This window comes from Trichoderma ghanense (genome assembly GCF_004382785.1).
Source record: "Trichoderma ghanense strain CCMA-1212 chromosome Unknown scaffold_18, whole genome shotgun sequence".
Classification (NCBI taxonomy): Eukaryota; Fungi; Ascomycota; class Sordariomycetes; order Hypocreales; family Hypocreaceae; genus Trichoderma; species Trichoderma ghanense.
This window is the reverse complement of record NW_027395681.1, coordinates 235,110-260,475: the sequence shown is the minus strand read 5'-3', so window position 1 is coordinate 260,475 and position 25,366 is coordinate 235,110. Positions and strand designations below refer to the sequence as shown.

The following is a 25,366-nucleotide window of genomic DNA, read 5'->3' as shown; positions in this document are numbered from 1 at the left end:
ACTACATCTAAGTGATTTTGAGCAAGTTAAAACCGGTTTTGATCGCTCCCTTGGATTTTCTTTCCCTTTCCTTTTTTACCTAGTCAAACATACAACCCTTTGCCCATGGGTTACTTTCCTCGCTCTCTAGATTTTTCTTTTGTTTCTTATTTTTCTTCATTCATTTCTTTCCAACTCTTGTTGGTTTTTATCGACCCCCGCTTAGTGGTGGAACAGACGGGTGTTCTGCTGGACAAAGGTGATGCCCAACTTCTCGGCCGTCTCAAAGACTGCGTTGTCGTTTTGGCTGCCGCTGGGGGCGGCGATGTACTTTACGCCTGAGCGGGCGGCGCGGAAGACGTTGTCGATGAAGGGGAACTGAAGTTTCTTGATTAGCAATCGACCCGATGATGTGAAAAGTGGAAATTGACGAGATGTGCAGTTCAGGAGTTCACTTACAAAGGCGTCGCTGGAGACGCAAACGTCCTTGAGCTGCTTCATCCAAGCCTCCCGCTCCTCGGGAGTGAACGCAGGAGGAACCTCCTCGAAGACGGCCTCAAAGGCCTCCTTCTCGGCGCCGTCCTTGGGGAGCTGGCCGCTGACGAGGAGATCGATGGCGTTGCTCTTGTCGGGGCGCTTGGTGCCCTTCTTCCACTTGATGCCGAGGACGCGCTCGTGGAAGCGCATCCACCAGTTGTCGGCCTTGTCGCCGGCCAGGCGGGTGCAGTGGATGCGCGACTGCTGGCCGGCGCCGAGGCCGACGACCTGGCCGTTGACGGCGTAGCAGACGGAGTTGCTCTGGGTGTACTTGAGGGTGATGGTGGCGACGGTCAGGTCGCGGGAGGCGTTCTCGGGCAGGGCGCCGGCGTCCTTGGGGGTGATGATGGTGGTGAAGGACTTGGGCGAGATCTCGGCGTCGTTGCGGTGCTGCTGGAGGGTGACGCCGTAGACGGTGCGGGTCTCGATGGGACCGGGGGTGTAGTCGGGGTCGATCTGAAGGACGAGGTACTTGCCTCCCTTCTTCTTCTTGAGGATCTCCAGGGCGGCATCCTCGTAGCCGGGGGCGATGACACCGTCCGAAACCTCCTTGGAGATGATGCTGGCGGTGGGGACGTCGACGATGTCGCTGAGGGCGATGACGTCGCCGAAGCTGCTCATGCGGTCGGCGCCACGGGCACGGGCGTAGGCCTGGGCAAGGGGCGAGCTGTCAATGCCCTCAATGTCGTTGACAAAGTAGACCTTCTTCTCATCCTCGGTCAGGGGAAGTCCGATAGCGGCGCCCGCAGGAGAGACGTGCTTGAAGCTGGCGGCAGCGGGCTTACCCAGGGCCTCCTTGAGCTCCTTGACGAGGGGCCAGGCGTTGAGAGAGTCGAGGAGGTTGATGTATCCGGGAGAGCCGCACAGGACCTTGAAGGGGAGCTGCTGGTGGGCGGTAAAGGCGGCAGCGGGCTTCTGGTGAGGGTTGGCGCCGTAGCGGAGGGCAAGGTACTGGTCGCCGGCGCCGGCGTACTCCTTGCGGAAGAACTCTGAGATGGCGGTATCGTAGTCGGCAGTGTGCTCAAAGGCCTTGAGCGCATAGCGGTTGCGGCTGGTCTCGCTGATCTCGCCCTTCTCCAGCTCGCCCAGGAAGCCGGCGTAGTCGTTGGGGTCGCTGAGGATGGTGACCCTCTTGTGGTTCTTGGCGGCAGCGCGGATGAGCGTCACGCCGCCAATGTCAATCTCCTCGACGGCCTCGGGGATGCTGACGTTGACCTTGGCGACGGTGTCCTTGAAGGGGTACAGGTTGCAGATGACAAAGTCGACCTTGTTGATGTTCTGGTCCGCCAGGTCCTTCTCGTCGGACTCGAGGTTGCGGGCGAGAATGCCGGCGTGGACGGCAGGGTGAAGCGTCTTGACACGGCCGGCGAGCATCTCAGGCGCCTTGGTGATGGCGCTGACGTCCCTACACGCCGCGGCGCATTAGTTTTCACGTCTCGTGTATAGCCAAGCTTCTCGAGAGCTTCCTCATGGCCGCTTGTCCGTTCTCCCAACCACGACTGGCAGTCTTCTTCTTCTTCCTTTTGTTGCTTTCTTCCCTTTCTCCGTTCCAAGCATGAGAATTGGGGTTATTCGTACTCAACAGGGAATCCAGACTCGCGAATCATGCGAGCTGTGCCGCCCGAGGCCAGAATCCGGACATTGTGCTGGGCAAGACCTTTAGCAAGATCCAGCAGGCCCGTCTTGTCGTAGACGGAGACGATGGCGATCTTCTGGTCGGACATGGTGGCGGCAGCTATGCTTTAGCACAATTGAAGAAAAGACCAAGAAGAACGAGTTCGAGATAGAAGAAACAATTCTCTCTTTGTCTCTTATACGAGAAAGAGATAAGAAAAAAAAGAGCAGCCGATGTAGGAACGATAGAGGGAAAAAAAAAAAAAAAAAAAAAAAAAAAAAAAAAAAAGCTGTTGTTGGCGGGGTAGCAGCGCAGGATCCCTTCCCTTCCCTTCCCTTGGTGGGGTGTTGAGGGGAATGATGTGCGCTCTGGCGCTGTAATAGTGACGACTTAGCGGACTGATTGGATGGCGGTTGAGAGCTGGAGCTGTGAGGCACTTAACTAGAGGGAAATCGCACCTTATAGTGGATTCTGGGATAAGAGGAAAAAAAATTTGGTAAAATTGTTGAATAACTGCGAGGAGCAAAGAGACAGCTCATATGAATATTGGTGGCAGTGGTTTGTCTGTATCCTCGCGATTTTCCTTCTCTTTTCTTGCCTTTAAACGTTTCAAGGGAAAGATTATAAGTGGTGTGACTGGACTCGGCAATACCCATATATACCCCTTCGTTCTCTCAAGCCACGGCAAGATAAGCTGATCTACAGAGCAGCATCAAACTCTGTCTGTATTCCCCGATTTCATAAGGATTTGCGTGGTTCGTTTTGCCGGTTCCGCTTAACTCATGCTGTGGCTTTCCTGGAAACTATAATGTCGCAATTTGTTGATAAGAAAGTCATGATAACAGAAAGCAATGATACTCCTTGACTCGCCGCAGCTGTTCTTCGCCGTGTTCGTCCGACAAGCCAGCATTTGATTTCCGAGTCTGTCGAAACACGAATGCAGTGAGTAACAGATGGCGATAAAGATTGAAAGACTGTTTCGAGTATTCACCCAAAATCGATGGGATTGCTGCCAGTATCACAAGTCTCGAGCCAGCAGAGCATCCATAGATCACATTGGGCGAATCAATGGCACTGGAAGACATGTCCGAAATCAGTCGAATTAGAGCCTGAACACCGCTTGTGCCTCGAATATTTCTTTCTTAGATCGTGACCTCATTTTTTTTGTTGGTATAGACTGTCGACCTAGCCAGCCCATCCAGGACGCCTCCCGTCCCAGACTTAGGCCCAAACCGGGAAAACAAGTCCAATTCAGACCGGATTTCCCCTGAGCCATGCGATGCAATTCGAACCCTGTTGTTCAAGTGGAAAAAGCATGCTGCGCCTCAATGCCCCATTCTACCCAGACGTCCCTTCGCATCCCAAAGCACAATTAAAACATCTAGGCCTGTGAGGATGTTTGTTAGCAAAAGCAGTCCTTGAGAACCCCCTCCGTCCCTCACTGAACCTGAAGTGGCTCGTCCAAATGGTACTTTGAACCAACAAGACTCGAGGATGTCGTACCTTGATGGCGTACTTGCGCTGAGGGAAGTGGGTGTTGCGCTTCTTAGTCTTCTCCAGAACACGGGCCTTGTCCTCAGGTGATAATCGGCGGCGGATAGCACGGGTCTGCTTGGGGCGGAGGTCGAGGGGCAGGTACTTGGCCTTCTTGTAGAAGAGGCGGAGCTGGTTTCGCTGAGTGGCGTTGGTGACGGTCAAGACACGAGCGATGGACTTTCGCAGGTCGTGGCTATAGGTTGGGAAAAACAGCGAGCGTTAGCCGCAACAATTCCTCGTCATCCCGCGGCTGCTGAGTATCGCGCATGGGAGGCGTCTGTCGGATCCTTACATCTTGTTCAGCTTGGAGCCGGAGGAGGCAACCTTCTGGATGCGGAGCTGGCCGAGTTCAGCCTTGAGCTCAGAGAGCTGCTTGGCCAACTCCTCCTTGTTCTTGCCCCAGAGCTGGGCAGTCTTGACTTTTCCCGACGACTATATCACGCACAAAGAATCAGCAACCCAATTCCCTGACGCATTTTTGAAAAAAGATGACGAGTGCTGCGTCGATGGTGTATTGTCGAGTGGCTAGGGGGGGCATTTCGACGACTTCGTTGGTCGCATTCTTTCTTGGACGACAGCGCGATGAGATTCGAGATTCGAGGGACAGCATGCTGGCACAAAGGCAGACGTGTTCTGGGGGGCCTAGAAAGAGGGCATCTCATCGTCCGGAGCAACGACCGTATGTACTCACCATCTTGATGTTTCGATGTGATTTGCGAGAGTTGCGTTAGTAAAAGTCTTCCTCGACCGTGACCCGTCCGAATGTCGCGATGGCTCGTAACTCTCAAAAGAATTTAGTCGAGGGTTTGCCGAGTCGGTGAAAAATTGCCCTAGGGCTTGGCTGAGCGTGCACCAAATTGCACCAAGTTGGAATTTTTTATTGGCCAATGAATTGTGGAGCGCTAGTGGGTAGCGAAACTGCCTCTCACGTGATAGGTCCCGTGCCTCAAGCTTGGCGCTAGAGAAAGCGGTGAGGGATTCTGCCGTCGCCTACAGACGGAGACGGCGTCAGACAATCCGCGGCCCGGGGCCTTGTTCCAATATCGTCATCAGAAGCACCCTGAATTGCCTACGTTTGCCGCCATAATTCCGCAGCCATGGCCGCACCATCAGGAAGCGGAGGCTGGGCTCAGTTGCGCCAGCAGGCACGCTCATTAGAAAACCAGGTGAGTGCACCAGCTATGGGGACACTCTAGTCCTTGAGCTGACTCGCTGACCTTGCCCGACCGGCCTCTAGACGGAGAGTCTCTTTCACACATACTCCCAGCTCTCTACCGGATCCAACGTCCCACCCAAACCCTCACCGGAGGAGCGTGAAGTAGAAGCCAAGCTGGAGGATGTGCTAAACAAGGTATGTCCAACACGAATCGCTCAGTAACATGTTACTGCGAGCTCCTGCAGCTAACCGTGCGACTTGCAGCGCGAGAATGTCATCGCTCAGCTCGGCCGACTCCTGGATTCAGAAGCATCCCTCAATACCTCCGCCCTCAAGCAGAACAACCTGTCCCTACTCCGGGAGAAGCTCGCTTCTCACCGCCGCGACTTTTCCCGACTCAAATCCACACTGCAGCAGGCTCGCAATCGCGCCAACCTCCTGAGCAACGTCCAATCCGACATCAACGAGTACCGCGCGAACAACCCGGAAGCCGCCGAGGCCGATTACATGCTGGATGAGCGCAATCGCATCGACAGGAGCAACGACGTGACAGACAGCGTTCTTAGCCAGGCGTATGCCATCAACGAGAGCTTCATTGTGCAGAGAGAGACATTGGCGAGCATCAATCGAAGAATAACAATGGCCGCTAGTAAAGTGCCGGGCATCAACTCCATCATTGGTCGCATTACAAGCAGGAAGAGGAGGGACGGGATCATTATGGGGACTTTTATCGCGATGTGTTTCATCGTCTTCTTTTGGCTCAGGTAAAGGGGCTCATGTCTACGCTCGTTGGTCCCAGTATATGACATCTTGGCGTTTAAAGGGGGTATCAAGCGGTTTTTTGTCTATTTGTACATTATGGCAGGATCCATAACACTACGGACTTCTTGTCGATCTAATAATACAGGCGGGGGCGAATTTAGGAGATATCGAAACATCTACACCGACTCCTTTGCTTTTTCCAAGTGAGGCTTACCGGGCAGCTTCTCTCGCGCTGTGGCGGGCAACTGGGCTTCCTTCTTGATGTCGTCAACAAGCTTGGCCAGTCCCTTGGTAAGACTCTCGACCTCATCTGGGTGGCTGGGTCCGCTGCCGGCCCAGCGTATCCTGCAGTGGTGGTCAACCAGATATGTGTAGCCGACCTTGCTGTTGAGCAGGCCTATTGACTCCCGGATCTCGTCCGTGATACCCCTCTGGACGAGGAAATACTTGTCCCAGTCGTTCTCCGCAAACCTCTTGCGCAGCGACCCCATAAAGAGCTTCACCAGGAGAGCCTTGCCCTTGTTGTCCTCGTAATTAATATTGACGAGCTGCGCCGCCTCGCCACTGCGCTCAAGCACCTCGTGAAGCTGCGGGTTGGCCTCTTTGGACACGAAGCTCTCGACCTGCCGCTCCGCCCACTGACTGCTGAAGATGGACACGACGGATGCTCTGCCGGAGAGTAAAGGAGTCGTGTCGCGGGGGGTCTTGTCGTTCTTGAGGAGCGTCTGGCCGTAGAGATTGGGGAAGAAGAGGGAGAGCTCGGCCTTGAAGAGTCGGGGCGGTGCGATGAAGGATTTGCCCTCGTGGTACTGCAGGTTGCCCCAGTCGCGGAAGTAGGGTCTCGATATCTTGGCGGTCCTTGAGTCGATGTGTTAGCAGCCACTTCATCCAACCCATTGTGCCACATCAATTGGATTTCCGTACAGCTCCTTGCGCCTCTGCAGATGCTTATCGTAGTTGACAAAGTCCTCCTTCCGCTGCTGCAGCGAGCGGTTGTCGATGCCCGTGTTCTCGCCCGGCAGCGGGGGCAGCGCCATGCCGATCGGCCGGGGCAGCGGCTTGGGCGTGAAGCCGCCCTCGATGCGCTTCCCGTAGCTGCGCGGCGCCTCGATGGGCGTCCCGGCGACGGTGGCCTTGGGGTCCATGGCGGTGCCCGAGGCCGGCTTCTCAGCCCTGGCGGCCGGCGCGGCGGAGGCGGTAAAGGCGCGCCATTGGCAGCGGGCGCATGCGGATCTCGAGGTCGAACGGAGAAGGCCGCCGAGGGCTAGCTCCAGCGTCCGTGGCGATGGCATGGCCGGCCTGGGGAAGAGAAGAAGGGAGGAAAGAAAAGAAAGCGAAGATGGAGGCAGGCTGGATAGCTTGGGCCCTTGTTGCGATGACGCCGGAAAAATTTGGCCTCAGACGTGCAAGGGCTCCATTCTTTACGGCCCCGGACGCAACGGCCTCCGGGGTGGCATCGGCAGCGCTCGAACGGCCATTGGCTCGATGGCGGTCCACTGAAGTTTACAGCGGCTCCAGCACTGAAGCCCACTAAAAAAAACGCCCGTCTGCTTTGCTCAGCAAATGGCGGGCAAGCAGCAACCCCAGCTCCCATGTCACCACCTGGGAGCCTCCATCACCCCAGATTCCCGTCGGCTATCCGCGGGGCCTTTGGACAGCCTCAACCGCAATGCCGACTGAAGCCACGGCTGGCCTGGAGCATCCCGGTTTAGAGTCGGCCAAAGGACGTCGATTATCCCCTTGTTAAAGAGTCCAAGTCGGCACTCCTTCATAGCACGTTCGTGTCGTCTCCCCTCCTTGGCTCTGTAACCGTCGTGCTGCGCAATTGGACTATCCAGACACCATGTTTCTGCAGCGAGGATCAAGAGTGCTGCGACGGCAATGGGGGGCTTCCAAGACCATGGGCAAGTTGGCTCTGGGGAACAAGAACGCCATGCCCGGCGCCCGGCGCTGGTTCTCCGAGTCGAGGAGGCTATACGCCGTGAAGCCGGTGCTGCTGGCTGACATTGGCGAAGGTGAGATTGGGTGTGTAATGGCTTTGGTGAGAGCGGGAGATGCTGACATTTGGAGTCGACAGGCATTGTGGAGTGTGAGGTGATCCAGTGGTTCGTCGAGCCCGGCGCGCACGTCGAGGAGTTCTCGCCTTTGTGCGAGGTCCAGAGCGACAAGGCATCTGTGGAAATCACGAGCCGCTTCTCTGGCGTCGTCAAGAAGCTGTACTACGAGACGGGCGAGATGGCCAAGGTGGGAAAGCCGTTTGTCGACATCGACATACAGGGCGGGGCCGAAGCCGAGGACGCCGGCGCTCCCAAGGCCGCGGATGCAAGCCAGGAGGCTCCCTCGGCTTCAACACCAGCGCCAGAGTCACAATCACTGCAGCAGGCTGAAGCTGGTGTGGCGGCGCAGGAGCAGAGCCAAACCCCGAAGCCCAAGGGCAAAGCCGCGGCCCTGGCGACGCCTGCGGTCCGGCATCTGTCCAAGGAGCTTAAGGTCGACATCACCGACATTGACGGCACGGGCAAGGACGGCAGAGTTACAAAGGAGGACATTTACAGATTTGTGCAGCGGAGAGACGCCAGCGCCAGCGCATCGGCCGCCTCACAATCCGCAGCCGCGCTGCCGCAGCAGCCACCACCACCACCGACTCCCAGCGGCCAGCCCTCCGTGCAGACGGAGACGCGGGTCCAGCTCACCAACACGCAGCACCAGATGTTCAAGACGATGACGCGGTCGCTCAGCATCCCCCACTTCCTCTACTCGGACGAGGTCGACTTCACGGACCTGGTGCACCTCCGCGCCCGCCTCAACAAGGTCCTCGCCCAGACGCCGGCTGCCGCCGGCCAGGTGGCCAAGCTCTCCTACCTCCCCTTCATCATCAAGGCGGTCTCGATGGCGCTGTACCAGTTCCCCATTCTCAACTCACGCGTCGAGATCGATCCGGCCACCAACAAGCCCTCGCTCATCATGCGCTCCCTGCACAACATCGGCGTGGCCATGGACACTCCGCAGGGCCTGCTGGTGCCGGTCATCAAGGACGTCGGGTCCCTCAACATCCTGTCCATTGCCGCGGAGCTCTCCCGCCTGCAGAGCCTCGCGGTCCAGGGCAAGCTCACGCCGGCCGACTTTTCGGGCGGCACCATCACCGTCTCCAACATTGGCAACATTGGCGGCACGTACCTCAGCCCCGTCATCGTCGAGCGCGAGGTGGCCATCCTGGGCATCGGCCGCATGCGCACCGTGCCGGCCTTTGACGACAAGGACAACGTGGTGAAGAAGCACGTGTGCAACTTCTCGTGGAGCGCCGATCACCGCGTCGTCGACGGAGCGACCATGGCGCGGGCCGCCGAGGTGGTTCGCCGGGTGGCCGAGGAGCCGGATGTCATGGTCATGCACCTGCGATGATGAGATTAGAGTGCAACGAATAGAGAAGAAAGGTGTACGTTTGTAGAGCATGTAGATAATGTTCATGTGCCATGCAGAGATTGGTTCGATCTCGAAAGCTGTTTTGTATATAGTATGCGATTCCCTAGCACCTAGGTATGCAATAAAACTATCCTTTCCAACTTACACGACAGCCTCACTGCATGATGCAAAACCCTCCTCCGCCCTCCTGTCCACATCCCGAGAAGCATCTTCCGCATTCCGCATATCCATGTACAGTACATAGTCGATACGCACGATCCCATTGTTTCAGCAAAAAAACGCCACCTACAACAATCTGCATTTCTCCAACAATGCCCGGCCCCCTTGTTCGCAGCAAGGGGGAAGAACATGGGGATGCAATATGACGACACCAATTCCTGTGCCCTTTTTTTTTTTTTTTTTTTTTTTTTTTTTTTTTTTTTTTTTTTTTTTTTTTTTTTTTTTTTTTTTTTTTTTTTTTTTTTTTTTTTTTTTTTTCTTCTTCCGCCTTCTTCCAGATCGTCCCCAATGGCTTTAGCTTAGTATCAGCATCCCGCATCCGCATCAGCATCCGAAATCTGCATATAATAATATTCGGATCCTTTTGCCCACTTTTTTCTCCCTGCGTATACCTGCTGCGGTGGCGTCCCGACCTAATCTCACTCATTTCACGCAAAGGAGAAATAGATGACATGCACATACAATCAAGAAAAAGGCAGACAAAATCATACCTTATCCAAGCATAACAGCAGCAAACGAACAGAATACACAACATCGTTTTCAAGAGACAAAAAGAGGGTCCTCTCATCTGGTCACCACTTCCCCATCCCTTGTCCCCGTGACCGATCGAATCTTTTCTGCATCCCCACGTCTATTGGAGAATCCAGTCTTTTTCTACACACCCAACAATAAACCAAGCCCTTGGCTCCCACTTTCGTCATTATACATGTTTGGGTTTACCTTACTCGTGCCTTGCCCTGTGAACTCACCTTTTAAATGTATGTATGTACTCGTACATGTACGGAGGTTTTAACGTGGAGGTAAGGTACAGGACGCTCTGACGCCCAACGCCCGCACACACACACACCCCTTCCCCAGCTTCTCTCCAGCTCTCCCCCCCCCCCCGGCCGCCGAACATTGGGACAATTGGGTCTCCAGCCAGGGATCTTCTTGTTCGGTTTTGGCTTCTTGCGCTTTTTGCATTACTAGCGGTTGTGGGTTTACTAGGTATTGAATGGAACAAATCCTTGCAAGGCGTCCGAAGTTGTTTGGGGGGTCGAGCGTGGAGGATGAGATGACTTTCAGTTGCTTTTTTTTTTTTTTTCCAAGTTCCTGGCTTGTGTGTACAAGTATTGGTCCCTTCATCCGATCCTCAACTCTTTGTGTGTGGTAAAAGCTGGGCGAGATATCAGGAGACAACCGAAGCTGTGGTGTGATACTGAGCACACATATCAAGTGGATTTGCGTAGTTGAACAGGATAATACAACATCACGGAGTTGGTAAACCGCACCAATGCTGTTGCCTTCATGCGTAGCACAATCCTCATCTATTTGTTGCCCAAGTAAATTGCTGCCATGCCCACGTAGGATGGAAGTCATCCATCCATCTCATTCCCCCTTTGCCCGCAAAAGGAAAAACAGATAAAGTAGAGTCATGAAAATCAGACGATACACGGCAATAACTCGAATAAGCAAAATAGCAAACATGCCGAAAATCAACCAGAAAGACAAGTTGCGCGCGCACAGCCACGCACATAACCCTTCCTCTGTGCGACCCTTGTTCCACTGCTTGACGCTTGTCAGACAACTTCGTGCCCAACTCTTCTGTCCAACAGACAGCACAGCTTTTTTTTCCCCCCCTCCAATCCCCCATTTGCCGGCTGACCGAGCTTTGCTTGTTAGTCTCGGCTCTGTTGAGTCCCAACTCCACACGTCCCATGTGAACCAATAAATTTCCTGCGCCGTCGAAGAAAAAGAGGACGAAAAAGATGCCCAAAAGGAAATAGCCGAAAAGGAAATGATGCAAAAGAGATTTGGTGCCATTGCTGGCCCGTCCGTTTCCTCCAGAGCCCGCAGTTGATGTACCGAAAAAGATCTAGACCGAGAAAGCAAAAGGAAATGAAAAAAAAAAAAAAAAAAAAAAAAAAAAAACAAGTTGGGCTGCTGAGATTGTGGGAGAAAAAGGAAGTTGGTGTAAGAAAAAAGGGAAAAAGAAGCGTCATATGACTCCGATGTCGCATAATCGCCGAATGGCCATGGTTTGAGGACCGAGATTGAAAACCAAACATTCCTTTTCGGAAGTCTGAAAGAAAAGAGGAAAGTGAGAAAAGGCCAAGACGGGCGAGGGCCCCATCACGGTCAATCAAACGATGACGCTCTATTGGCTCTCCTCATCCTTCTTGATGGTCTCAATGGCCCTAGCCAGAGCGTCCTGCTGCACCTCGGCCAGGGTTCGGCTTACATCGATGGTGATGACGTCTGTCTCGTTTTCAGAAGGTCGCTCCAGGATGTCGAACTGGCTGTGCACCATGTTGGCGCCCATGTAGTGGTTCTGGCGCTGGGCAACGCGCCGCAGCAGCAGCTCCTCCGAGGCGTCGAGGTAGATGAAGTGGATGAGCAGGCGGTGGTCGTAGTAGGCGGCGACGCGGATCACGTCCCGGTACTTGCGCTTCAGCGCCGAGCAGGTCATGACGACGCCCGTCTGGCCCTCCTTGATCTGGCGCATCGACTCCTCGCGCAGAGCCGTCAGCCAGTCCCAGCGGTCCGCATCCGTCAGGGGGATTCCGTTCCTCATCTTTTCAATGTTGGCCGGGGTGTGGAACTGTCGGCATTGTCATGTTAGCAACCCACTTCTCAAGGGGCGTATGGGCGGAGTTGTCAGCATGACAGCTGCAGAGAGGGCATTGCATACCGAGTCGCCCTCGATATAGGGCATGTTGAGGGCGTTTGCGAGGTACTCGGCAACGCTGCTCTTGCCGCACCCGGCAGGACCAGTGACCAGGAAGATGTGCGTGTGTCCGCCGGCTTGTCCGGCCATCTTGCTGGCGTTTGCCGCTTGGAGAGAGGTGCCGTTCGTTGTGGGCTGGATCGAGGGCAGAGCAGCCGAAGTGGGCGCCTTTTGTCCCTGGGGGACGGTATATGCGGATGTGGTATCAACGGACATCATCGTGGCGAGTAGAGGGCTTGAGCCGCTTCTATAACGAGACGGAAGGAGAGATGTGGTTGCAATCGGAATCGACCGAGGATTAGTAGAGCCGGCCGATAGAGTTTATGGATCTCTGTCTGACGAAAGAGAGCAAACAGAGACGCCCAAAGGTCGTATGTGGATGTTTGCAAAGGAGCCTGGTAGTGCAGCCTAGCAGAAGTCTAAAGGGGTGGGACTTGCTGAACGCGGAAGAATGACACAAGCTGGTAAGTATTGGCGTGAGGAAACGAGTACGACGTATGTCTGTACAGGTGTGTATGGAGTGAAGCTTTTGCAGACTTTTGCGGTTAAAGGGAGAGAAACGTTGACAATAGAAACAGGAGGGCTTTTGATCCAAGGCCGGCTCGGAGGAGGCGAGCACCTTTTAATACCCTTCGTACCGAGAGTGCCACGTCCCGCAAAGGAAGCCACTTTGCATGGAAGGCCGAGGAGTGAAAGTACAGTACAAGTACGTACTCCCGGATGGAGCCCGGCTGGAGTAATCTCCTACAGCAACAACAAGGTCGCCCCTTGGCTGTCAGACAAAGTCAGTCAGTGGTGAGTCGGTATGATGGGGGTACGCCAGGCCGGCAGTCTGTATGTACAGGCAAGTACATGTACATCTACAAGTATTACAAGCATGACCTGAAGTGCATGAAGAAAAAGGGAGTTGGAGGGCAAGGGACAGGCTGGGAAAATGGCCGGGGTGAGCAGCAGAGCCCAAACCAAAGCGCCGGTTTCTAAGTGGGAGAAGCGCAAGGTAAGGGAAGGCAAGGCCAGGTGAAAAAAAAAAAAAAAAAAAGACTTTTTTTTTCTCGTCCCAACGGTGACACAATACTGGGGGTCATTACGAGCGCCGTCTGGTCCCTCACTTCGAGACTCCAGTCTGGGGAGGGGAGTGTGGGAGAGTGGCTCCCCTTAGCATTCCCTATAAATTACCGCCTGGGCCAGTCGGGCTGGAACCGTGGCCCTCTTGTGGCCCTCTCTAAGCTGTTTAGCTGTCTAGCCCGGCGTGCCGGCGACTCGGTTCGGGCGCTCGAACACGTCGGGGGCTCCCCGTTCCATGCCAGCGGCCCCCTGCCCCCTCTGGGCTCTCTGCTTCCATTTTGCTTCCTTTTTTCTAGATGCTGCCATGGGTGTCCCCTGCCGGCCAGTCATGCGCGCAGGTGAGATCAGGGGGGGCCCTGCGACGAAGTGGGCATGGCCGATGGTCGGGGGAAAAAGAAAGAAGAGGCAGAAGCAGAGCGCGGGATGACGTCGACGGGACTTGGGTGCTTCAGCTGCCTTTTGTTTCGTGGCGTCAAGTTGCCCGAGAGACCAGTCAGGAACTGTCTGGACTGTTGTGGATGGGCAATGGAGGCAAAAGGAACGGGACAAGATGGGAAGTGGTGGGAAAGGGGAAACCGGATGGTGAACGGGCGAATGGGGGACCGAGGAATGGGGGAGAGGGAAAAGGTGTCCAGTGGGATAGCGCAGCACAGCTTTCGATCAGTGAGAGAGCGAGAGGCAGCACAGGCTGGCTGAAAACCTGCTGCAAGGAGGCCAATCAGCTCCACCGGCGGGACTGGGCCTCCAGAAGGATGGGGGGAAAGGCAGAATTCGACAATAAGTGGGAGAAAGGAAGCAGAAAGAAAGAAAAATGTCGAGAAGTCTGAGACCGTCGGCTATTGCACTTGACGTCTGCGGGATTTGTCACCCAGAGCACGAAGGAGTAGAGACGGGGGTTACAGAGGACGGACGCCGCATGCGTCACATCAACCGCCTCGGCCTGGCTATCAAAAGGCATCGTCTACATATGTACCTACCTTGCCCTGTCCTCTCGTCCCCGTGAGAACTCGTATTGACCTGCATCGGTGACAGCCGGAGCTTGTTCAATTGAGTTCAAGCAACTGTTCTAGTGAGCACCAGGGCCGCTACCTCTAGCTCGCCAGCCCAGTGAGCACTACCAGCGCCGTCCGGGGAAGCAGACCGGCCAAGGTTGAGCAGTATTAGCTGGAGCTGGAGCTGCTGTGCCGTCCAGTCTGGCCCTCGCTAGCCCTACGCCGTTGCTGTCGCTGGCCGCCAATCGAGTTTCAAGACACTCCGGGCATGAAGCCATTCGCAAGCATCTGAGAGTCGAACATCCACTCGTACCAGCTCGTACCCGTGGACGTTCGTCGAGTACCGATACAGGCCCGTATAAGGCATGTACAGGTACGAGCCGGGTCAGGCCGTCGATCCGTCTGGGCCGTGCGGCGTGGCCTCGTGCCGACTGGGATGATGTCTTCGTGCTGGCAATCTCGCCTGTTGAGGAACCGCCTGCACCATCACCTGCACCTGTATCATCCATGAGCCCAGCAAGGGCTGGATGTATGTATGAAGTATCTTGACGCTGCGTGATGTGCAGCACTTGGCTGATGCTTGCTTGCTTGGCCTTGCATTGATGTCTAGATACACTCCCTTGTCTTGCGGCTCCAGTTGCCCGTCGACGCCGTCCGTGTCACACCGACTCAGACTCGCAGCCGCTGCTCCCCAGCCCGGCCGGGCTCCCTGCAGTGCGCAGTGTGCTGAGCGAGGGATTCTGTGCAACTCGACCGTTTCGTTTCGTTCGCTTGAGAGAAGCCGGTGGTGATGCCACCCACACGACGGTCAGGATATCTCGGATCAGGCAAAGCCACGGGGTCCTCGTGCTACATGTATGCTACGGACAGCATGTACTACGACTGCATGCCACCTCCCAGCACGTCATGCTCGGCATGGCAGTAAGCTCGAGTTGTCGGAGGTATTGCAGACTGGAAGTTCATAACGCCCAATATTCGCTGCCAGTATCCGTATGCATGCACCTATTCTTTCCGTCCTTCCCTAAGGTAGGTTGCACTACACTACGCTCGGTATCGACGGTGTCCCAGAATACCGGGTCGAGCCACGCAAAAGATGTACGATGCGTCTCTGGAATTGTATACATACGACACATCTGGCCATGCCCGGAGTCGGCCCTGCTACCCGGTGGGCCACACCAGCAACAGCAGCATCTCCAGGATGCGGAGAGTGGGAGGAAAACCGCATACAAGCGAGCACCTTGTACTTCATACAATTGCTGCAACTGCAGACTCGTCCGCGTCGAGTAATAATCCTGGGCGATGATGCTACCTCGCAGGTAAGGATGACTGTGACGATCACATCTCCGATGCGTGACGGGCAGTGCGGGATAAGGCAGAACCGCCAAGATGGGCCATGTGATGCCTGGCCGGCCAGCTCGTCTCTTTAAGTTTTTCAACTATAGCCGAACGTGAGTGATGCGGCTATAGTCCGAACTCGTAAGACAGATAAGACCAAGACAGAAGGGGAGCGAAACGAAGGGTAGGAGGGGGGCAAAAACGTTGGGGGACCCGGTCTGTTGCCGCCTGGAGTCCCAGATGGTGCCCACTTGTGTCTTGGTCGATGAAGCAACTCGAGACTCGGGGAGACTCGAAGCTGCATCCGGGCGAGTCAAGCGGAACCAGCCTCCAAAGTCACTAAAACTTAAGCGTGGAAGCAGGTCTCAGAACCATTTCGATGCATCTCAGCCCCATCATCGGGAGTGGGAGGGGAAATCGGCCGACTATTGCCCGCCTTGTCTGAACTACGAGCATTTCCCCTTTGCTTTCTTTGGTGCTGTCTGTGTGCGCATGTGTGCGTGTGAAAGACGTGGGGGTCACGATCCGCCGGCTAGCTGCGAGAATCCCCACGCTTCACTGCACTACGACGTCGCGAAAGAGGGTTTCTTCAAGCTGAAAAAAAAAAAAAAAGAAAAGAAAAGAGGGAAAAACCAGATCAGATGGGGTTCTTGATTCATTGACCAGGTGAGTAACCCTAGGAAGATGTATTAAGCGATCCCTTGATGGAAGGGCCGCAGGGGGTTTCGAAGCGTGTGTCTCGGCATGGATACGAATAGGAACCTACCCATGCGACGATGTATGTGCGGAACGGAGCATTAGGCACATGCTTGCCATGCAAAGCAACCGTACAGCAGCGGTTGGGTAGCCGTGCTTCTATGGTCCGGGTTGTTTTTCAGAAAAATTTTCTTCGGCGTCGGTGCGAGGGGGTCAAGGGAGGTTCGCCTTTTGGGCTGAAGGTTGATGGTGAGCTCACTGCCGCGTCGTCTTCAGTCGGGATAGCATACCTACGCAGCAAGGTAGCTTTGTTCGGAAAATTGAGCTCCACCAGTCGGATTGCGTACAATACGGAGAAGCCGCTGGTGAACGGCAGCAAACTGAGTCTTTTCTTGTAGGTACTGTATTACTTGCGCATGTTGTCCAAGTCTGACGAGTCCGCTCAAGAGACAAACCATGTGAGGCTGTGGACTTGGACCAAACTGCCGGCATCCTTTTCCGCAAGCATCTGCGGATTCCCTTCTAGTGCCGGCCGGTCTAGGCTTTTAGGCGCTTTAATTTGCGTTTCTTTTGATTGATAGCTTTTCGGAACCGCGGATGGCCAACCCGCTGTGATCTGTGAGAGGGCGCTGCATTTCAGAATGAGAGTTGTCGGGCGTTATGAACAGCACTAGCAGTTTCAGATACAACAGACCAAAAGGGGGCAAACGTGAAGTCGTAATTGAGAAACTAATACCGTCGTAACCCATTGCACTTATATGTCAGCAGCTGGGCAAAAGTTTCACATATAGTTGAACAAGAGCCCATCCAAAGACGCAATGGGCTTGCCATTGGGAGAAATGGTAAATTGAAGGCCATTTACCCACACGAGCCTTTTGACCAATCTCTCTGCGCAGCTGGGCTGCCTCTCATCACGCGGCTGACGTATTTGGTTTGCCACTCTTTCTTAGGTCTCCTTTCCCCTGTGCCTTTTTTTGCTTTATTTACCCCTGAGTTCGTAAAGAGGGTGTTATGGATATGGAGTTGTTTGTTTCATCGCAGGCATCGAAAGGTGCTCTCGGTGGTCTATGTCACATTGCGACAAGGATGGTCGTGTGACTTTTGTCTTGGAACATTACCAGAATATTTCATCGCGAAAGGGAGTGCTGGGCAAAATACTCAGANGGTGCGAATTTTACTTTACGGCTTCTGAGACTCGTTTCGGCTTCTTGATCTCACAAGAGCACTGCCAGCTCTGTCTTCTTCCTCATAGCTGCGGCGTGATTGCGACATCCAGTGCACAGCCTTTGCATCAAATGCGCCTGGGCATCAATCGAACGTGCAACTACCTTATGAGCTCTGCCAAGCTCGAGTCGGTGCAGTTTTCCTGACAAAAGAAATAGGTGGAACTCCATGTGCATCAACAGCTCTGGCAAAAGGTCCCTCCAATCCCGTCTTTTTCTTTGTCTGCTGCAAGTTACCCCTCAACCCCGCCATGCCTTCCTTCCTGGATGGGACGCTGCTCCAGGTACCCCGCCTGTGGCGCAGGCACTTGACATTGTGGGTGAGGACGCTGAAGTTGGGCATTCCAGCTGCTGCCATTCAAGGTTATGAGTATGTACCTAGGTATCCTCAGTGTAACGAGAGGTTGGCATTAGCAGTAAACAAGAGAGTGTTTTTATATTTGCTACAAAAGACTTTGGTATAATGATGTAGTTCTAGCCCCTATTGAACACTCGTAGTCAATTGCTTTCCATACCGATGAACCAACTTCTACCGTAACGGCATTTGCTTAGAGTTTGTACAAGAGGCGCCCAAGCCACAGGCACACAGTGCCCTGTCAAATCGGGTCCAGTGGCCACCATCCAATCTGCTAGAGGCTCCGGTACCCGGCTAGCTGCTTTGGGCACTTTGTGTGGCTTCACTCGAGAACTTTTGGGCAGAACCTGCGTGCTCAGAGGCTCCTTCCAGAACAGCGAGACGCCACGCGGCATGCTGGCCTGATGTCTTCTCTTCTGCTGCCCCTCATCTCGCGGAGATTGCCAGCAATCAGGATCCAAGCCGCTTCACTCAAGAAGCACCATCCACTCCGTGTACACAGTCTCTCTCCTCGAATTGCAGGCGCCGCCCTGTCTCGATTTGCCTCAACCACCACCGCCAACATGATGAAGCCCGAGGATCTCAAGCACTATCTGGCGGACCAGCCACCCTCGGTCGTCCGCCTCGAGATTGAGAAGCACTTTGCCCTTTTGACGGAGAAGCAGAAGCGATATGCTCACTTCATCAGCAAGTAAGTTGAACGGCATCTTGCAGGTTCACTGTGATTACCATGGGCCTGCATGCGATTGCGTCGTCGGTATAACTGAGTGCCTCTTAATTCACACTTTGACAGGGCTGCTTTTGCTGGGTCCAGGATTGTCCTGCGTCAGCTCTCCCCAGAGTCAGAGCCCATCTTTGACTTGATCATCACCCTCCACAAGTCGGCCAATGGTGACTGGAACGCGCTCGCCCAGAAGGCGGGCGTTGATGAGGCCGAGCTGACCCTTTTCCTCGAGTATGTTGCCATGTTCCTCGGAAACATGGGCAACTACAAGAGCTTTGGCGACTCCAAATTCATCCCCAGATGCAGTGAGAAGACTGTTGCTGCTCTGGCCGCCACGTCACCCGAGGCTCAAAAGTTCTACGATGCCACCAAGGGCGCCATCTTCAGCCATGACGACCCGGCTGCCATGCACCTCGGCTTCCTGGACGCTGGCCACATGACGACTTACTATCCCGACTCGAAGGACATCACCAAGAGTGAGATTGAGGCCGTTTCGACTTGGATGGAGGAGAAAAGACTCTTGCCCGAAAACACCAGGTTGCGGAAGACGGCTGATGGTTTTGACATTCTCATTGCTTCTGCCACTACCAGCGTTCCCCCGGAGGGAGGCGACATTGGAAAGGAAACCAAATTCAATGTCGAGAATGGCCCCTTGAAGGGCAAGACCATCAGACTTGTCTACGGTGACCATGCTGAAGAGATGAAGAACATTACTGCCTATATCAAGCAGGCTGCGGCCAATGCGGATAACGAGAACCAGAAGAACATGCACTTGGCGTACGCCAAGTCGTTTGAGACCGGATCCCTCGAGGCGTTCAAGGAAAGCCAGCGCTGGTGGATCAAGGACAAGGGTCCCAGCGTCGAGTGCAACATTGGCTTCATTGAGACTTACCGCGACCCTGCCGGTGTTCGTGGTGAATGGGAGGGTTTCGCTTCCAGTCAGTATAGCCCGCGTCAATTGCTCCTTTTACACCAAGCTAATCATATCCAATAGTGGTCAACCGTATGTTTTTGCGTCTTTCCCTGCGTAATGCCAGCAGGGAAATTTTCAGCTAACACGTCCGGCAGAGGAACGCACCCGTGCTTTTGGAGAGCTGGTTTCTGCCTCGCCTTCTCTGATTCCCTTGCTCCCCTGGGGCAAGGAGTTTGAGAAGGACAAGTTCCTTTCCCCCGACTTTACTTCACTAGAAGTATTGACGTTTGCAAGTCAGTATTATCACAGGACCCTATGAACTGAAATCAGGCTAACAGATTTCTTCAGACTCTGGCATCCCCGCTGGCATCAACATGTGAGCATAGTTCTTTTCCAAACCTTCGCTTCTGCCACTGACATAGCTCAGCCCCAACTACGACGATATCCGCCAGACTGAAGGCTTCAAGAATGTGTCCCTTGGAAACGTCCTCAGCGCCAAGGCGCCGAACGAGAAGATTCCTTTCATCCGCGAAGAAGATCTAGCCGTGTACCAGGCTAACCGAGACGCTGCCTTCGAGGTACAGGTTGGCCTTCATGAGCTTACTGGTAAGAAGCTCTCTTCTAGTAGATTATACACGCTATTCTGACCAGTTCATCAGGCCACGGATGCGGTAAGCTCCTGCAGGAGACTTCTCCTGGAGTTTACAACTTCGATAAGGAGAATCCTCCTGTTAGCCCCGTCACTCAGAAGCCTGTCGGCACTTGGTACAAGCCTGGCCAGACGTGGGGTTCTGTCTTTGGACCCATCGCCGCCTCATATGAGGAATGCCGCGCAGAGCTGGTTGCTATGCACCTGAGCTGCGAGTTCCCTGTCCTGAAGATTTTCGGATTCGGTGACGGATCAGAAGACATCAACGGGCCCGCTGGAGACGTCCTTTACGCATCTTACCTATCCATGGCCCGCGCCGGTCTCGCCTCTCTGGAAATGTGGGATCCCAAGAGCCAGAAATGGGGACAAGCACACAGCCAGGCTCGCTTCTCCATTCTCAAGTCTTTCCTCGAGGCAGGCGACGACTTCTGCAAGCTGGACTACAGCAAGGATGACCTCTCTGATTTGACCATCAAGCTGGACAGATCCAAGATTCTTACAGCTGGCCGCGATGGTAAGTCTCGCGATTGCTCTGTAACTTGATAGTGCCGCTAAGCATTCTTTTAGCCGTCGCCAGATACCTTCAGAAGCTTCACGTTTACAAGTCAACTGCCGACGTTGAGACCGGCACCAAGTTTTACACCGACATGAGCACCGTTGGCTTGGACTTCTGGGGTACCAAGGTCCGCAAGGTGGTTCTTGATAACAAGCAGCCACGCAAGGTCTTTGTCCAAGCCAACACTACCCTAGATGAAGCCTCGGGCTCTGTGTCGATCAAGCATTACGACGCCTCGCTTCTGGGAATGGTTCAGAGCTGGGCCGACAGGAACTTGTAAGAAAAGCGTGGCGAATAACATATCCAACATAAGCGACATGTGTGTAAAATATATCACATAAATCTTCAGAAAATACAGATACCCTTTTCAAGGAGGAGAGGCACACTACTCGAAGTGATACCGGTATCACTGCGAATGTGGACTTTCGTGCTGCTTCCTGTAGCCTACCGCGTACATACCTAGTACTGGAGATGGCCTCACGAAGGGGAAAAGTACAGTATCAGCTTATAAACTTGGCGTGAATACAGCCATCGCAGAGGCTCCTCTGTCTCTTGGACTTGTCTTGCCTGGTCTCGAACCATGGATGTGAAACAAAATTCGCGAAGATTGTGCGATTCACAGGACTTTTTGTTTTACCGGACACCTGGTGGAAGAAAATCATTTATGCTCGTTTTTGTTTTTTTTGACTGTAAAAACCTGATTACAGACGCCAAGATGTGACCGATGCCGTCGACTTCCAAATGCAATTGGCCAAACCAGCCCATTTCGGAGACCCTTTCCGTTCTACAACCCGCATCTTGACCAACACCCTAGTTGAACTCCCATCCACCCCCCCAATCGCTTCATTCTTCCCAGCCTACCCGAGATTTTGTGTGTGTTCCCCTTTTCAACCAAGAGAAAAAGATTTACCACGCCATCTCGTGGGGCTTGTCACCCTTCCGCAGGCTGAAGGTGCTGGCGAGGTAGCTGGCCAACAGATCCACCTTCTTGATGCTGGCAATCAGAGCCTTGTCGACGGCCTTCTGGTCGGCAGCACGGCTGCTGTTGATCTCCTTCTTCTGTAGATTGATAACTCCGTTAGCACATCCCACGCCTTTTTTCTCCCTTTCGTATTATCCTCCTCCCGTTCAGTCCACTCAACCTCGCTCTTTTGCTTTTTTTTGCACATACCTGGGGCTTCTCTCCCTGCTTGAAGAAAGCCTCAGCAGAGGCCTTCTCCTTAGCCTTCTCGGCGGTGAAGTACTTGGGCTGGGAGATCTCCTCGATCTTGGCGGCGTCGAGGCCGGAGATGTCGACCTTGTAGGAGGTGGCGATGACGTATCGGGCGTTGACTCTTCGCAGGGGGACGCCGTTGATCTTGAAGGGACCGGTGACGAGGAGGACACCCTGGTCGAGAGTCTTGAGGAGGACGACGCGCTTGCCGCGGAAGCGGCCGGCGAGGAGGATCAGGACGGTGCCGGGCTGGAGGGTCTTTCGGGGGGCCCAAGAGCGGACGGCCTTGCGGACCTGTGGTTTCGAGACGTGTTAGCGCGACCGTTTGGCTTTCTCTCCGTGAATAGGAAAGATCGGAGGGTTGTCGCGAAATGGAAGAATATTGGAAGTAAGAGAAGCCCCCCTGGCGTCGGAGTCTGTTCGCAAATTGGAAGGCGCCGCAGTTGTCGTTTTGGATGTATTGAATAGGCATCGTTGCTCATCACCGGGTTGAAGATGAACAATAGTGAACCAAGCGTCTCAAATCTTCCATGCTCTACCAATCGCATTCCCGGCGTTTCCAGTCAACCACCAAGTCGTTTCCTCCCACTTCCGATTGCCTCGTCGTTCCGAATTTGCGAATGCAGACTCCTGTACCGGGGGGGTTGCTCTCTGTTGATTCATTTGCGACTGCATCACCACAACAAACTCACCTTCTTCGGCTCGCTGTCGTCGTCGGCAGGGTACCACTTCTTCGCCTTGTCCGCGGAGGCGGGCACCTCCCGGGTCGACTTGCCGAACTGCTTGGTCGTGGGCTGGGCCGACATGTTGACTCTCTCGGGTGTCTGATATGGGGTGTGGAGAGGATGAGGAAGACACGTTCGTGATGTTCACCCGAACGGAAATGTTGGATTTCTTTGTGAGCGCCGCTAGCGAGTTTGTGGGAGAGCAAAATGTGAACCCTCTGGCACTAAACCGCTTGCGGCCGCGATACGTACCTGCCGTGTCGGCGGGCTGGTGGGACATGGGGCTCAGCGCACGTGCTGATAAGATAAGCTCTAGCCCGTCAAGCCAGTCACTAGCGTCCCAAATGCCGATGGCGGCCGAAAGTGCTCGAAAGTGCTGTCGCGATCGTGAAGCTACGATAAGAGCTTCGGCCTGCGGATACAAAGTGGCCGGTGACGCCACTGATCGTGAAGTCTATTTCCTTCGTATATTTAGCTAGCTGAACTCTCATTTACGTCTGATTCATCTCCTGATTTCTTCTACTCTTACTCTTCTTATTGAATTTCGCTCATTTCAAATCACAATGCAAGCTACTAGACGACAAGTATTATCCTCGGCCCAGCAGCGCCTTGCTGGTGCCTCCACCAGGCTCACACGACCAGCCATTGCACGATCAGCCCTCAGACCTCTCCTCCTCTCAGCAGTCCCTTCAGCACGGCTCCTCCCCATATCACTAGTAAGGACATATGCCAATGGACGTCCACACCCACCAGGAGGAACCCATCGGATGAACATGGGAGGAGGGGAACCTGAGAAGCCCGCGCTGGAACAGTATGGCGTCGACTTGACAGCCAAGGCTCGGGAGGGCAAGCTGGACCCCGTAATTGGCCGAGACGCAGAGATTCAGCGTACAATTCAGATCCTGTCTCGGCGGACAAAGAACAACCCGGTTCTCATCGGAAATGCGGGAACCGGCAAGACGGCCATCTTGGAGGGACTCGCGTTGCGCATCGTGCGGGGAGATGTTCCCGAGAGTGTCAAAAACAAGCGAGTCGTCTCCTTGGATCTGGGCTCGCTGATTGCGGGAGCCAAATTCCGGGGCGACTTCGAAGAGCGGCTGAAGAAGGTGCTCGACGAAGTGCAGAAGGCTGAAGGCCAGGTGATTCTCTTCATCGACGAACTGCACACCCTGCTAGGACTGGGCAAAGCCGAAGGCTCCATTGATGCCTCCAATCTGCTCAAGCCGGCACTGGCCCGTGGTGAACTGCAATGCTGCGGTGCGACAACCCTCGCTGAATATCGTGTCATTGAAAAAGACGTGGCGCTTGCCAGACGTTTCCAGCCCATCATTGTTAGCGAGCCCTCCGTAGAAGACACCATCAGCATTCTGCGAGGTATCAAGGACAAGTACGAGGTCCACCACGGTGTACGGATCACGGATGGTGCCTTGGTGGCTGCCGCTTCCCTGTCCAACCGATACATCACGGATCGATTCCTCCCGGATAAGGCCATCGATCTGATGGACGAAGCTGCAAGCCATCTGAAACTTCAACACGAAAGCAAACCCGAAGAGATCATGAAGCTGGACCACAAGATTATGACAATCCAGATTGAATTGGAGAGTCTACGCAAAGAAACAGACATTGCGAGCAAAGAACGCAGAGAGAAACTGGAAAAGGATCTCCAGAAGTACAAGGAAGAACTCTCGGAACTTAACGCAAGATGGGAGAAGGAAAGATCGGAAATCGAGTCCGTCAAGAAGGTGCAGGAGGAGCTGGACAAGGCCAGGTTCGAGCTCGAACAAGCGCAGAGAAGCGGCAACTTTGCTCGAGCCTCCGAGCTTCGGTTCGGTGTCATTCCCGATCTCGAGCAGAAACTGCCGTCTGACAAGGAGATTCAGCAAGAGTCCGGAAGTAGCACTCTCATTCACGACTCAGTGACCGCCGACGACATTGCCAATGTGGTGTCTCGAATCACTGGCATCCCCGTCTCCAAGCTCACTTCGGGACATATCGAGAAGTTGGTCCACATGGAGGACATTCTGCGAGAATCCGTCAAGGGACAAGACGACGCCATCAAGGCTGTCTCCAACGCCGTGCGGCTCCAGCGAGCTGGCCTCAGCGGCGAGAACCGCCCCCTGGCCTCATTCTTCTTCCTCGGACCGACTGGTGTTGGCAAGACTGAGCTTTGCAAGAAGCTGGCCAGCTTCCTCTTCTCGACCGAGTCCGCCGTCGTTCGGTTCGACATGTCGGAATTCCAAGAGAAACACACCATCTCTCGCCTTATCGGCGCTCCATCCGGCTACGTTGGATACGAAGATGCCGGGCAGCTGACGGAAGCCGTGCGTCGCAAGCCGTATGCTGTCCTCTTGTTCGACGAGTTTGAAAAGGCGCACCGGGACATTTCTGCTCTGCTTCTGCAGGTACTTGACGAGGGTTACCTCACGGATGCCCAGGGCCACAAGGTCGATTTCAAGAACACCATCATCGTCCTCACCTCCAACCTGGGAGCGGATATCCTCGTTGGCCAAAACCACCTGCACCCGTACAAGGAGGACGCCAACGGCGACATCGATCCATCGGTCCGCCAGGCAGTCATGGACGTGGTCGCGTCCGCTTACCCGCCAGAGTTCCTCAACCGCATCGACTCCTTCATCATCTTCAAGCGGTTGGCCAGGAACGCCATCCGCGAGATCGTCGATATCCGCCTCAAGGAGCTGCAGCAGCGGCTGGTTGACCGACGCATCACGCTCTCTGTGTCAGACGATGTCAAGGATTGGCTGGCGGAGCGAGGCTACGACCCCAAGTTTGGAGCCCGTCCGCTCAACAGGCTGATTACGAACGAGATCAGCAACGGGCTTGCTGATAAGATTATCAGGGGCGAGCTCAAGATGGGACAGACGGCGGAGGTCAAGTTGAGGGACGACAAGGAGGGGCTGGAGATTGTGAATGTCTCTGAGAATGCTTGAACGGGCAATGAGTGATTGCGATTGGCATGTCATCTGCA

General features: G+C 54.5%; 9 protein-coding genes across 9 annotated transcripts; 4 read left to right on the top strand and 5 right to left on the bottom strand.

Moving 5' to 3' along the window:
• Nucleotides 1-201: 201 nt before the first annotated feature.
• On the bottom strand, nt 202-2,240 carry CCMA1212_009712 (Bifunctional purine biosynthesis protein ADE17; the record flags this gene model as incomplete). Its single annotated transcript, XM_073706784.1, has 3 exons — nt 202-357; nt 439-1,921; nt 2,095-2,240. 3 exons carry the CDS (start codon nt 2,238-2,240, stop codon nt 202-204), a joined length of 1,785 nt encoding a protein of 594 aa, XP_073554787.1.
• A 1,272-nt stretch (nt 2,241-3,512) lies between these two features.
• On the bottom strand, nt 3,513-4,361 carry CCMA1212_009711 (60S ribosomal protein L35; the record flags this gene model as incomplete). The annotated part of the gene is made up of 4 exons (XM_073706783.1): nt 3,513-3,518; nt 3,635-3,860; nt 3,960-4,099; nt 4,359-4,361. 4 exons carry the CDS (start codon nt 4,359-4,361, stop codon nt 3,513-3,515), a joined length of 375 nt encoding a protein of 124 aa, XP_073554788.1.
• A 403-nt stretch (nt 4,362-4,764) lies between these two features.
• CCMA1212_009710 (Golgi SNAP receptor complex member 1) lies at nt 4,765-5,591 on the top strand (the record flags this gene model as incomplete). Its single annotated transcript, XM_073706782.1, has 3 exons — nt 4,765-4,833; nt 4,905-5,018; nt 5,088-5,591. The coding sequence occupies 3 exons, from the start codon at nt 4,765-4,767 to the stop codon at nt 5,589-5,591; spliced, it is 687 nt and encodes a 228-aa protein (XP_073554789.1).
• A 170-nt stretch (nt 5,592-5,761) lies between these two features.
• On the bottom strand, nt 5,762-6,877 carry CCMA1212_009709 (Mitochondrial ATPase complex subunit ATP10; the record flags this gene model as incomplete). Its single annotated transcript, XM_073706781.1, has 2 exons — nt 5,762-6,443; nt 6,510-6,877. 2 exons carry the CDS (start codon nt 6,875-6,877, stop codon nt 5,762-5,764), a joined length of 1,050 nt encoding a protein of 349 aa, XP_073554709.1.
• A 546-nt stretch (nt 6,878-7,423) lies between these two features.
• CCMA1212_009708 (Lipoamide acyltransferase) lies at nt 7,424-8,987 on the top strand (the record flags this gene model as incomplete). The annotated part of the gene is made up of 2 exons (XM_073706780.1): nt 7,424-7,600; nt 7,663-8,987. Exons 1-2 carry the CDS (start codon nt 7,429-7,431, stop codon nt 8,985-8,987), a joined length of 1,497 nt encoding a protein of 498 aa, XP_073554708.1. The 5' UTR covers nt 7,424-7,428.
• A 2,377-nt stretch (nt 8,988-11,364) lies between these two features.
• On the bottom strand, nt 11,365-12,153 carry CCMA1212_009707 (uncharacterized protein; the record flags this gene model as incomplete). Its single annotated transcript, XM_073706779.1, has 2 exons — nt 11,365-11,808; nt 11,899-12,153. 2 exons carry the CDS (start codon nt 12,151-12,153, stop codon nt 11,365-11,367), a joined length of 699 nt encoding a protein of 232 aa, XP_073554707.1.
• Nucleotides 12,154-17,878: 5,725 nt separating this feature from the next.
• CCMA1212_009706 (putative dipeptidyl peptidase 3) lies at nt 17,879-20,722 on the top strand (the record flags this gene model as incomplete). Its single annotated transcript, XM_073706778.1, has 7 exons — nt 17,879-18,291; nt 18,394-19,262; nt 19,393-19,530; nt 19,586-19,613; nt 19,665-19,843; nt 19,897-20,400; nt 20,454-20,722. Coding segments are annotated over 7 exons (2,400 nt in total), but the record flags the coding sequence as incomplete, so codon positions are not given.
• A 626-nt stretch (nt 20,723-21,348) lies between these two features.
• Nucleotides 21,349-22,461, bottom strand: CCMA1212_009705 (60S ribosomal protein L6-B; the record flags this gene model as incomplete). Its single annotated transcript, XM_073706777.1, has 3 exons — nt 21,349-21,501; nt 21,614-21,949; nt 22,348-22,461. The coding sequence occupies 3 exons, from the start codon at nt 22,459-22,461 to the stop codon at nt 21,349-21,351; spliced, it is 603 nt and encodes a 200-aa protein (XP_073554705.1).
• A 482-nt stretch (nt 22,462-22,943) lies between these two features.
• On the top strand, nt 22,944-25,328 carry CCMA1212_009704 (Heat shock protein 78; the record flags this gene model as incomplete). Its single annotated transcript, XM_073706776.1, has 1 exon — nt 22,944-25,328. One exon carries the CDS (start codon nt 22,944-22,946, stop codon nt 25,326-25,328), a length of 2,385 nt encoding a protein of 794 aa, XP_073554704.1.
• Between the last annotated feature and the right edge of the window lie 38 nt (nt 25,329-25,366).